The 12,089-nt window shown below is 37.9% G+C and overlaps 1 protein-coding gene across 17 annotated transcripts in view; it reads left to right on the top strand.

Annotated features, from left to right (window-relative positions):
• SEMA5A (semaphorin 5A) overlaps window positions 1–12,089 on the top strand; it is a 412,186-nt gene that overhangs the window by 322,382 nt on the left and 77,715 nt on the right. For all 17 annotated transcript variants that reach the window (XM_083823075.1, XM_083823077.1, XM_083823078.1 and 14 more), the window contains 3 exons: window positions 4,247–4,364; window positions 9,097–9,278; window positions 11,483–11,626. In XM_083823075.1, coding sequence (XP_083679201.1) covers window positions 4,247–4,364; window positions 9,097–9,278; window positions 11,483–11,626 — 444 coding nt within the window. The remainder of the gene's footprint in view (window positions 1–4,246; window positions 4,365–9,096; window positions 9,279–11,482; window positions 11,627–12,089) is intronic.

Here is a 12,089-nt window from a genome sequence, read left to right as displayed (position 1 = left end):
TTCCTTCCTGCACAAAATTGCCAGTTGTAGCAAACAGGGGACAAATCATGTGAAGTCTTGGAGATGTGGGTTGGTGCCTGCTGGGAGTAACAAACAAAACATTGTTTTTTTTTTTATCTCTAGTGAAAATGGGTGGAGTCCCAGAGACAAGATAGGTAATGTAATACCCAGTTCTGCCAGTTATTTGGTCACTATCTGAAAGGGCCCTGTGAACTGAAAGAACTAATCTTAATTTCGTTAATGTATGTAGTGTTCCAACAGTAGCATCTAAAACAGCTTTAATTTAAACAAGGATTTGGGAGGAAAAAGGGATAGAGATGCATAATGGTATCTAATTTTCAACTCTCCATACTTACATTATTTTGACAGCCATTTTGTACAGTTTCTTTTGTTATTTCATATATACAATGAAGCAACTTCTCTTGCTGCTGTCTCTTGGGAGAGAGATTCATTACAAAAGACTTACAACAATAAAAAATTTTGTTTAATTGAGCACGGTAAGGACACATGAGAAAACAATAGTCCCTTTAAATTCCATATTTCAGATAGAAGTTTTGACATTTTCATGCTTAAAAGCTTCATTCTATCCTCATCACTTTCTATCTGTAAACTTATTGTGGTATCTCTGTTTTTTTACATAGGCATAACAGATGAAAATAATTAGCTGCTGTTATTCAAATTTTTCCTCAAAGAAAAGAAAATAGTTTTAAAAGATGACCTGATTGTGCAAAGATGGACAAAAATTTACCTGTATATTACCTCTTGTCTTTTCATTTAAAAGCACGAAAATGTATCTACTTTTCAGAAATATTCGCGATATAAACAAGTGATCTAAAATAAATAAGAGAACTCTCTCAAATATGATGCATAGAGGAGAACAAAAAGGACTGTTGTGACAAGACCTGAGGATAGTGCAGATATTAAGCCAGGCCCATTTCATTTCACAATTATATCTTAGCATGGTGAATTAAAATGCCAAAAAGATACTGATGGTGAACTGCACTCTTGGCATAATTATACTGTCTAAATATAAGATTTCAAATATAAAACTTTCTACAATATGAGCTTTAGATATAATAACAACTGGGACAATTGATTAGAATGATTTAAAGAAAGGAGAGAAAAAGAAAAAAAAAAAAAAAGGATCTTCATGAGGAATACCTCTCAGGGAAAATTTCCGGTTGCTTTCTTCAGAATAGTACATCTGTTTCCAAGATTGTTTCATATAATTTTGTGTCAGGGAAAAAATAGTTGAAGAAGTTTTTGTGGAAGTTCTTCACACAGCCTCTCGTCTTCTGCATGAGGTCAGTTAAGTTACAAACTTCTTAAAATCTCAGTTTTTGTATGTTCAGTGGAGTTTCTCATGTAAATATTGAAAAGAGTCAGCTCATATTATTTTGCTGTAATGCTCTCCAAACCTGTTCACTTAGTGAAATTGCCATTTTCATTGTCCACAGAGTGATTGAACATGCTTTGTACCAGCAATGCAAGGACTTTTCAGTGTCTTCTTTTTGTTGTGGTTGGTTGGTTGGTTTTAATTTTATTTCTTCCATCAAACTAGGATCTGTTCTGATACCAGGAAGTTATAAGAAAAGTGGTCAAAATATGGTTTTAGTGCCCTACTGATAACATCTAAGTGGCTTGTAATGAAAGGTGTGCAAGGCACTTTGATTTGCCTGAGTGGAAAGGAATGTGGAAATAAAAGCAAAAGAGGAAATGGGGTCTAAGAGTTAAGTGGGAGAAGGATCATCTGGGAGCTATGTGAGCAGGGACTGAGAGAAACGACAGGGCAATGTAGGTTACTCCAGAGGCTGCAGCAGTCCTGTGATACCAAGCAGAAAGCTCTGTGACTGGGACCATCCTCACTACCACCCCAAAAAAACACTCAGTTTGAGAACCTGAAGTGATGTGTCAGTACTGCTGTGCTGTCGTGAGGTAGATGCTGAGCAAGTGTGTGTGTGCCTTGTTCCTTTCTAATGGGCTCTTCTTATTAACTAACTGTTATTGGTGCGGTGACTTCAGGCAGTGGGAAGGTTCTTTCGTGATCTGTGGGTCTCAGCCTTTCTTTTTTCTCCCAGGAAAGAGTGAGTCTGGTTCTACATAAAAAGATACTGGCTTTTAAAATGTTTCACTTAAAATAAGTAAATTTATTTAGAAATATAACAATTTACATAAAGGAATCGTGAAGTTGGAGAAGCAAACACTTCTACTTTGAGAAATAGCACAACCAAAGTTGCCAATTATGCATTATGTCATCCTTTAACTTTGTTTTGCATTCTTTTTTCATGAAACATGCTTCCTCAGAGATACTCACTACAGTAAAGAAGATCACTGAACATCTTGTCTTGCAAACACTGGAAGGCCAAGACACTTAAAACTTTTCATAATTTGCATTAATTGTCCTCCTTGCTTTCTAAATAGTTAACTGGAAACATGCAGCCTGAGTTACAAAAATGCTAAGTGTTCACAGCTGCAAGAGAAGTGGGAACTTTCTTCTGAACACTGAATCTCCTAATCCAAAAGCTTTATCTTTGAACTGGCTGCCTAATTAGAAGCACCTAACGAGTTTATGCTATTATGTCTCTTACTCTAGCCCTGTTTTGCAGATGGCAATTGTCCTGCCACATAGTTCTGGCAGTCCATGTTGCCAAGGGTACTGAAGGAACTAATTCTATAAAATTTGTAAGCATTAAGTATCCCCTATGATGGTAATGTAGAATAGTATACTAGGGAATTAGTAAGTCTGCATTTTATCAGATGTTAGCATGGAAATATGTGAGGAATTCCAAAGATAAATAGAAATACGAAGAAAACGTAGGATCTGTGGGGGTAGAATCCCAGAATGGCTGAGGCTGGAAGGAGCCTCTGGAGGTTATCTGGTCCAACCCTCCCAGCTCAAGCAGAGACACCTAGAGCTGTTCGCCCAGGACCACGTCCAGATGGCTTTTGAAAATCTCCAAGGAGGGAGACTCCACAGCCTCTCTGGGCAACCTGTACCAGTGCTTCATCAGCTGCACAGTTAAATAAATAAATCAAAATATTCAGAGGGAAACTCCTGTGTTTTAATTTGTGCCCACTGCCTCTTGTCCTGTCACTGGGCACCACTGAACAGAGCCTGACCCTGCCCTCTTTGCACTCTCTGCTCACATAGTTATACACGTGGATAAGATGCCCCCTGAGCCTTCCCTTCTTCAGGCTGAACAGTCCCAGTTCTCTCAGCCTTTCCTCATAGTAGAGGAGCTCCAGTCCCTTAATTATCTTGGTGGCCCTTTGCTGAACAAATATAATGAGAACAGACGAGAGAAAACAGGAATGCCTATGGATTTGAGTTGGACAAGAATGATCATTTTGACATTTTTTACAGTCTAGTCAACATTTTTGAATTGATTACCTGTATATGTAATTGTTACCTATTTTTACACAGACAAGTATTAAAACTGTTGCATTATTTCTCACTATGATGGAACTTCCACCTCCTTTCTTAGGTATCTGCATGAGGCTGCAGCCTGGACTGTTAATGCTTGACCCACCAGTAGCAAGAAAAATCTGGCATTTAATAGAGAAAAGACATTTTAGCTTTGTACAGTGCATCTTTCAGAGTCTATAGGGAGCTATACTGCCATCCTTCTCTCTAGCCTTCTTTTCATCTCCTTGTGTGCTACTAGGACGGACTGTCTAGGGCAGAGTGTGATACATGAGAGGTGTTGATGGCAGCCAATAACGCCTCTTTGTACTTATTTCCAGGGACTACATAGCAGTGCAGAAAACAAATATCTGCTATTACAGAGGGTTTTATAATTCATTTACAAAGAGTAGATGTTGTCACTTGCTTTCTCTCAATGATGATAACTATGATTCCAAAACTGATAGAAAAGCCTAAGAACTGTAACTTCTGAAATCTTCTGTACTTGAAGCAGATAGCATTTGTTTTTTTATGAATATCTGTAATTCTGTAGCAATTAAGTAAAACTGTAATAATTCTTGACTACATACTGTGCCTGCAGTCAGAAATTCAGTTATGCTCTTGAAAGAAATTCTCCTGGATTTGTGTAGGCATTCAAATTAATTTTTCTCTGTTTAATCATTCCATCTGTGCCACACCGTAACAGGGATCAATTTCACTACCTGTTTTGATCTGTTTCATCTACTTATGAAATACAAAGAGATGCTATATAGTTATTTAGAGATCTTTGGCAAGTACAGACAAGGATAATGTTCACGTTTTCTGATTGGTTTTCATTCACAGTGCATGCATTGGATCCCAGGATCCTTATTGTGGCTGGGACATGGTGATGAAGAAATGCACAACACTGGAAGAAAGTCTGAGCATGAGTCAGTGGGAACAAAGCATTACTGTGTGCCCAGTAAGTCCAAAAACTTTCTTTTATCTCTTAAAACTTTTGATTCAATGTGAATCTCATGAAAATCAGCTTGCATAAGATTTTTCAAGCTTACAAAAATGTATTTAATACCATTTTCCTCAGGCCTTCCCTTCAGACTTGAACAAGATATTTAGTTTCTTTTCAATTTATTATCAAACTATATTAATAAGATCAAATTGTTTAGCGTTCTTTCAAAGGATAGTTATGTTTTGCCCTGCAGTGCCTATATTCCCACTTTGAAAACAAATGTTCACTGAGGTTAGTGATATTGACACATTTTTATTTGAAGGATTTTTCTCCATTTTTTTTTACTTTAAAAATATCTAATTGCTAGTGTGATAGTCTTTCCTACACCAATCCCCACCTACCTATAGCCTCCTTTAAGGTAATTACAGAGCACAATAAGGTATCCCCTGAGCCTCCTTTTCTTCAGGCTAAACAACCCCAGCTCTCTGAGCTGCTCCTCATAAGGCTTGTTTTCTAGACTCCTCACCAACTTCATTGCCCTTCTTTGAACATGCTCCAGCACCTTGATGTCCTTCTTGTAGTGAGGGACCCAAAACTGAATGCAGTATTTGAAGTGTAGCTGAGAGCCTGAGCAGAGTGCAGGGGTACAATCACTTCCCTAGTCGGGCTGGCCGTGCTATTTCTGATACAAGCCAGGATGCTGTTGGCCTCCTCGGCCACTGAGCACACTGCTGGCTCATATTCAGCTGGCTATTGACCCCTGGTCCCTTTCTGCCAGGCAGCTTTGCAACCACTCTTCCCCCAGCCTGTAGCATTTCATGGGGTTGTTGTGCCCCAAGTGCAGGACCCAGCACTTAGCCTTGTTGAACGTCATAAATTTGGCCTTGGCCCATCGGTCCAGCCTATCCAGATCCCTCTGCAGAGACCTCTTACCCTCGGTCAGATCAACACACATGCCTAACTTGGTGTCATCTGCAAACTTACTGAGGGTGCACTCGATCCCCTTGTCCAGATCATTGACTAAGATATTGAAGAGAACTGGCCCTAGTACTGAGCCCTGGAGGACACCACTTGTGACAGGCCTCCAGCTGGATTTAACTCCATTCACCATGGCTCTTTGTGCTTGGCCACCCAGGCAGTTTTTAACCCCACGCAGCTTAAACCTGTCCAAGTTTTGAGCAGCCAGTTTCTCCAGGAAAATGCTGTGGGAAACAATGTCAAAAATGTTGAAGGCCGAACAGAACAGAATATTGGAAACTTTTTTACCCTCCCTGCTTTGTTTCCAAGTGGTTCTAAAATCTCAACTGTTAGTAAATGTGCACTGATCTTTTTAACACCATAGAAAATTTGTCAGATGGATGCATGACCAATTTCTTACAAATTCACATCAGTTGTGACCTGTTTGTAGTCTAGTTTGGCACAAAATTAAGTGTGACCAGTTATACTTGAGAAGTTATTTTCTAGGGAATTATTCATATGCCTGAACATTTATTGGCATTTCATGGTAGAGCGGGAAGGGGTCTGAGAGAGATAGCTGGGTATCTGTGCTACTGTGTCTATGGACTTTGAAGATTGTTTGTGACAAATACAGTTATTGTAGTTATCCTACTTTGATTTATAATTCTCAAGTGGGTATTTCTGGCATGAGTACACCAATTGTGAGTGAATACACATAGCAATTAATGTTATGGGCACACATATCTGCTTTGAGATTCTTCCAGTTGGTCAGATATCACTATTATTCATCTAATACTTTTTATAGTAATGAAAGGTCTTGTTAATAGTTTTGACAAAATATTTTCCAATGGTAACACTTGCAATCACTAAAAATAGTGGTATCATCAGAGAGCTTTTACAAGCAAAAAGGTGGGGGGGGGTGGGCAAAAAAAAAAGAATATTTGTGGGAAATTAGAAAGAAGGGATTTAGGCAGTTACAGAAAAAAAGAAAGGGTAGCAAAAACAGGAAGGTATAGAGGGAAAGCAGAATGCAGCCATGTCAGGAAAATACAGCCATATTGTCTCTTTGGTCATAACTTTCCACTCAAGGCATGTCAGATTGTGAAAGGTTACTGGGCAGTGATCTTGAATGGATTCTGGTGAGGGTTAAAAAAAACATGATCAGTACAGTTTGCTTTCCTATAGTCCTATTACAAAATTGTTTTTACTCTTTGTGATTTCACTTTGTGAATTCACTTGTGAAAAGGAGATATTCATAGAGAGAACAGGGCAACTGTAGGTAAGAGCAAAGACTATAGTGGGATGATCTTTGCAGGAACAGGGAAAAAAAATCAGGAAAGAGAAACCTCCCATCCATTTTTGCTTCTGAGCTCAAGCTTTCACCCATGTTTTATAAATACTTTCGCTGCCATTTGATATAAATTATAATAATTAAAGACAACTGCAGGTTTAGTGTATAATTGTTGGTGTAACAATAAACATGTTTTGGTACAGCATAGGAATAGAAAACAAGAAAGATATTTTCACATCTTTTATATTAATTGTGTTGGGGACATACCATTTCTGGTTTACAGACTATATATTTCTTAGAGTAGCAGTGTAAGAGGAATGAGTTTACTTGTCATTTGAAAAGAAGTACTTATTTCCTATTGTCTTATGAAAAATAACATCTTATACTCTGTGTGAGCACAGGTCAGTGAGTTATTTTCAAGGAAAAAATGGTGTCAGCGGAATTTTGAAATGACGAGTTATGTAAGTTGTAGCTGGCAGAATGTACACGTAGTTGTTCTGTGAAGAAGCTATATCTGTGAATAATAAATCACAAGAAATGTAATGAATAGTGAAATTATGGAACCTTCTCCACAGTTGAAAGAATCAGCCAGCACCCAGTGTGGCAGTGGAAACATGTCTTGTGCTGTAATTGAATCTCGTGTCTTCAGATTAATAGTGAATTGTGTACTTCCCTCACCACTGTTAAAATGAAACGATACTAAAAGCAACAAAGGGAGACACCATTTCAGAATATTCATAACAATTCTGCAATTATAGTTCCTATTTCAATATATAAGCAAATGTTACACCATTATGTTCTCACACATTTGATAAAATATGCATGACTACATACTTATTTTTATTTAAGAGTTGCTTTCAATTCCGTTTAGCCTTCAGTTGGTAGTACTTCTTTTTGACTGAAAGCTAAAATGTGGCAATCAAACCTAGCAATTGTTAGCATTGAAATGATGTAGTTGCCATCATTTCAATTTATGATAACAGATTAATCAAAATTAACACCTTGCTAAATTGAATTAATAGTACAAACATTTATATTTGTTAACGGAGATGAATTATCCATGCCCAGCCCAATTGTGTTTGAAAGTTCTTGTAGCAATGCAGGCTGATGTGATTTGAGCTAATGCATTTTGTTTAAGTTGAACAGTAAAGATTTCTTACTAATGTGTTATGGCTGCATGATGGAATCATTCCCATCAAGGTGAAAATAGTCTGACCCTCCCAACCAAAGGTGTTGAGAAATGACTTTAGTGAGAGCAAACTGGCTAATCATGTAGGGTTAGGTGCTACTTATGCTTTTTAAAACTTTTTTTTTTTTTTTCTTTAATGGTACATTAATATAATGGCTTCTAGGGTTCCCACTCTACTCTGCGCTGGTGCATCCTCAACTTGAGTATTGTGTGCAGTTTTGGATGCCACATTATAGAAAAGACATAAAACTATTAAAGAATACCTAAAGGAGGGCTACAAAGATGATGAAGAGTCTAGAGGGCAAGACATATGGGGAGAGGCTGACATAACTCCATTTGTTCAGCCCAGAGCAGAGCAGGCTGAGGGGAGGCCTCATGGCGGCCTGCAGCTCCCTCACGAGGGGAGCGGAGGGGCAGGCGCTGAGCTCTGCTCTCTGGGGACAGCGACAGGACCCGAGGGAACGGCATGGAGCTGGGACAGGGGAGGGTCAGGCTGGGGGTTAGGGAAAGGTTCTGCACCCAGAGGGTGGTCGGGCACTGGGACAGGCTCCCCAGGGCAGTGGTCACAGCACCGAGCCTGCTGGAGTTCAAGAAATGTTTGGACAACACTCTCAGACAGAGGGTCTGATTTTTGGGTGGTGCTGTGTGGAGCCAGGAGTTGGACTTGATGGGCCTCTTCCAACTTGGGATAATCTATGATTCTACAGTTCAGAGATGGTCAAATGTAAAACCACATTTCACTATTTTGAAATGGTACTATCGGATGTATGCATAAAAAAAAACTGTTGTCAAAGAAAGATTCATCATGAGGACTGGTGGTTGATTCATCCAGTTTTCTTACCCTAGCCTATTACCTCTGCTGCCTCTTTCTTTTGATCTAGATTCAGGTTTCCACAGGCATTCTTGCACATACTATTTTACAATCAGTGTCCAAGTTGCTAATCACAGGCAAATTTTAGGAAATAGGCAATGCAGTCATTAGAGGATAACTGAGAAAGTAAAATACACTGCTTATTGAATAACTGTAGGTGAGTATGGTTGTGAAAGGCAATGGTTAGTTGTAATTATTGTTTTTGCTATAGTAGTGGCATCCAGTGGCCCAGATCAGCTGGAGATGGTGGGAATCCTACAGCTGTAGCAATGCAACAAGTGTAACATACAGCCTGGAAGGTATACCTCTCCAGTGGAGGCTTCTGGTGTTTTTTGTTGGTGGTGGCTGGAGGCTTTACCTTCATGTACTGCATAATTAAGGAATAGTATGAAGCAGCTATCAGGCTTCAGGTAGGCCTTTCTGTTTTGTTTATTTCTAGACGAGGAATCTGACAGTGGATGGACATTTTGGAACGTGGTCACAGTGGAAACCTTGCAGCCACACAGATGGTGCCAGTGTTGGATCCTGCCTCTGCAGGACACGTGTGTGTGACAGTCCAGCTCCTCAGTGTGGAGGGTGGCTGTGTGAAGGACCAACCATGGAAATTGCCAACTGTTCGAGGTAAAAAAAAATAAATTCACGTTCTATTGCTTATGGTTTTATTTTTTTTAACTTAGTCAGAATAAAACCTATCATTTGAAATCTCATCCACAATCCACTGATCCTGTTATGTACACAAAACAGTCCATAGTGATGGCTGCAGCATTGTGGGAGAGAATCGCAAATAGTGATTTTAAATGCAGTGTACCAAATGGCAAATAGTGCTTATAAATGCAGTGTACCAAATTATATTGTCCTGTTAATTTTAACAAAATCTCAGAGAGGAATAAATAAATAAATGTTAGGTAATATCCAAATTATGATATTTTTCTCTGTTCTTTGAGTTTTGTGAGTCATATATATTTTTTTTTTTTTTAAGTCAGAACTGTTTACTTTTTTTCACTTTTTTTGGCTTCATGTCACCATTGTATTAATTCCCCCATCTGCCTTGGAAAAGATGCTTCCATTATATCTTTTGGTAGCATTATGACATCTAGATGTATTGCCAGTCGGTATGCCACCTCTTAGCCAATCTTTTGTCTTCCTCAGGCACATAATCACCCCCAGAAAAAGAAAAAAAAAAAAGCAAAAAAAAAAAAAAGCAGCAAGAGCAGATCATTTCAAAGAAACTCAGAACACTCCATATTCTGAATTGCATTTAGAGTTAATGTTTAAAAGATGGTACATACTTCAGTTGCAAGATGAAACATAAACTGATGCTTATTTTCAGCAATTCTTTCTGCTTCTTGACTCTGCTTTTTTGTTTTGCACATCATGGTAGTGAATAAAACTGATTATTTTTCTGCACAGGATAACTGCAAACTCTGTAACAGTAATTTTTAGGGAAATTATTAGATACATAACAATATAGTATTTAACATTAGACCAGGAGAATGGAAGAAAAATGTGCTGTGAGATAGTGAACGACTGAAGAAAAGTTACTGGCTGTCAGGCTTAGAAGGGAATTTACAACATGATTTGGACTTTATTCACATACTAACATTGGCAGTATTACACTTCAGATTTACGAGATTTTAATATCTTAGATTTACAAGAAATAGATTTACAAGATTTTAATTAGATATTACAAGATTTTAACATCCTACTTCAGTTACCAGTGCCATATCAAATAATTGATTCCCATAGTTCATGGAGACCCAGATTTTTTTATTATTACTATTATTGTTATCAACTCTTACATCCCTTACCTCTTAATAAGAGATCAAAGTTAGTGAAATTTAAATTGATAATACTTGTGATAAATTACTGAAATAATTTTGTGTTGTGTTTATTACTGGATTTAGTTACTTTTCACTGTTAAAAACTAAAGTGATTTCAGAATCAAATAAAGCACTATCTTGACTATTGCTTTTATGGTGAAACCTCAAGAACTCATTATTGTTGAGTTTTATTTTTCTCGATTTCTGTTTTTCTTTTACCAATACAAAAACTGTAGGCTTAACCATCAAATAGTTCTGGGAACTGCAAAAGTGTCTCTCTCTTTTTTTTTTTTTTTTCTTTTTTTTTTGCTTTGGACTGAATATTAAATTCTTTTCAAGATGCTTGATCTCAAGTGCATTTTTTCTAGCGTATGTTCTAGTGTATACTAGGGAGGGACAAGATTATGCCTTCCAGAAATTTGCAAATACAGGGTATAGCCTGTGAATTCTGTTAGCTCTGTTATTTGAATTCTCTGAATTCTGTTACGTTACAAATAAGGTATTTGTGACTTGTCAGAGTATACTGTTGAAATTGTGACCTAAGGCATTTTGATTTTTTTTTTCTTTAATCACAAAATAGGTAGTAAAATGGGTAGTAAAAAATAGGTAGTAAAACTTGATGTTCTGATATCTCTGAAAAAAAAAACACAAATAATAATTGGACAAATATGTAATTAAAAGTTATCTTCAGAACTTTGGTACAAAAGTTTGCAAATCAGGTTTACCCAGAATAAAGTGACTGAAAGCAACTAAGTAGCTTCATGTCTTTGGACTTTGTTTACTTCTTGTGTAATGGGGTCCTTGCAGCAATCGCTGTTTACTATGCAAGGAATATGGATCAGAGCACTTTTATTTTAGTTCAGTATTCTTTAAGAAATGGAACACAGTGAAGTATTAATGATTTCTACAGAAATATTAATGGGTCAGATTTTGCTGTCAGTCACACCTAATCAGCCATTCGCTATGTATAACAGATGACAGAGCCTGAGCTTTTTATTCTACCAGAAATGGAGGCTGGACACCATGGACTTCTTGGTCACCTTGTAGTACCACTTGTGGAATAGGCTTTCAAGTACGCCAGCGTTCCTGCAGCAATCCAACCCCTCGACATGGAGGACGTGTCTGTGTGGGACAGAATCGCGAGGAGAGGTGAGTTATCTTTTCTCTATTGTCTGTTTTAATTTCTTCTGCTCAGCTGTATTCCACAGGATATTTTCTCTTTTACTTGCCTGTTTTTTCTTTCATTCTGTTTTCTTCCACTCTCTCTTTAAATCCAATGCTGCACAATAGCAGTATTCCCATTAGCAAGGTTGTGGGGCTGCAGCAGTTATTTCATCTTTCACTTCAGCTGCATCCCTTCCAAGCCAGCTGAGCTCCTAGTAGTGCCAGAGAATTGTGCTGAAGTCATGTGCTGCTGTCCCTTGAGACCCTGAAAATTGATTCTCCTAGAAAATTGATTGCAGTGTGTTTGAATTGTAAGTCGCCTGGGCTCAAAACCTGGAATTTAGAGCAAAATATAGTAAGGTCACAGTACTATGTTACTGATGCTGTGAGTTCATTTCTTCTGTCTTAAATGAATTAAGCATCTATATAACATCGAGAGAAGTTTCAA

This window comes from Anser anser, assembly GCF_964211835.1.
Source record: "Anser anser genome assembly, chromosome: 2".
In the NCBI taxonomy this organism is placed as follows: Eukaryota; Metazoa; Chordata; class Aves; order Anseriformes; family Anatidae; genus Anser; species Anser anser.
The sequence above is the reverse complement of the archived record's forward strand: the minus strand, read 5'-3'. Positions and strand labels throughout refer to the sequence as shown.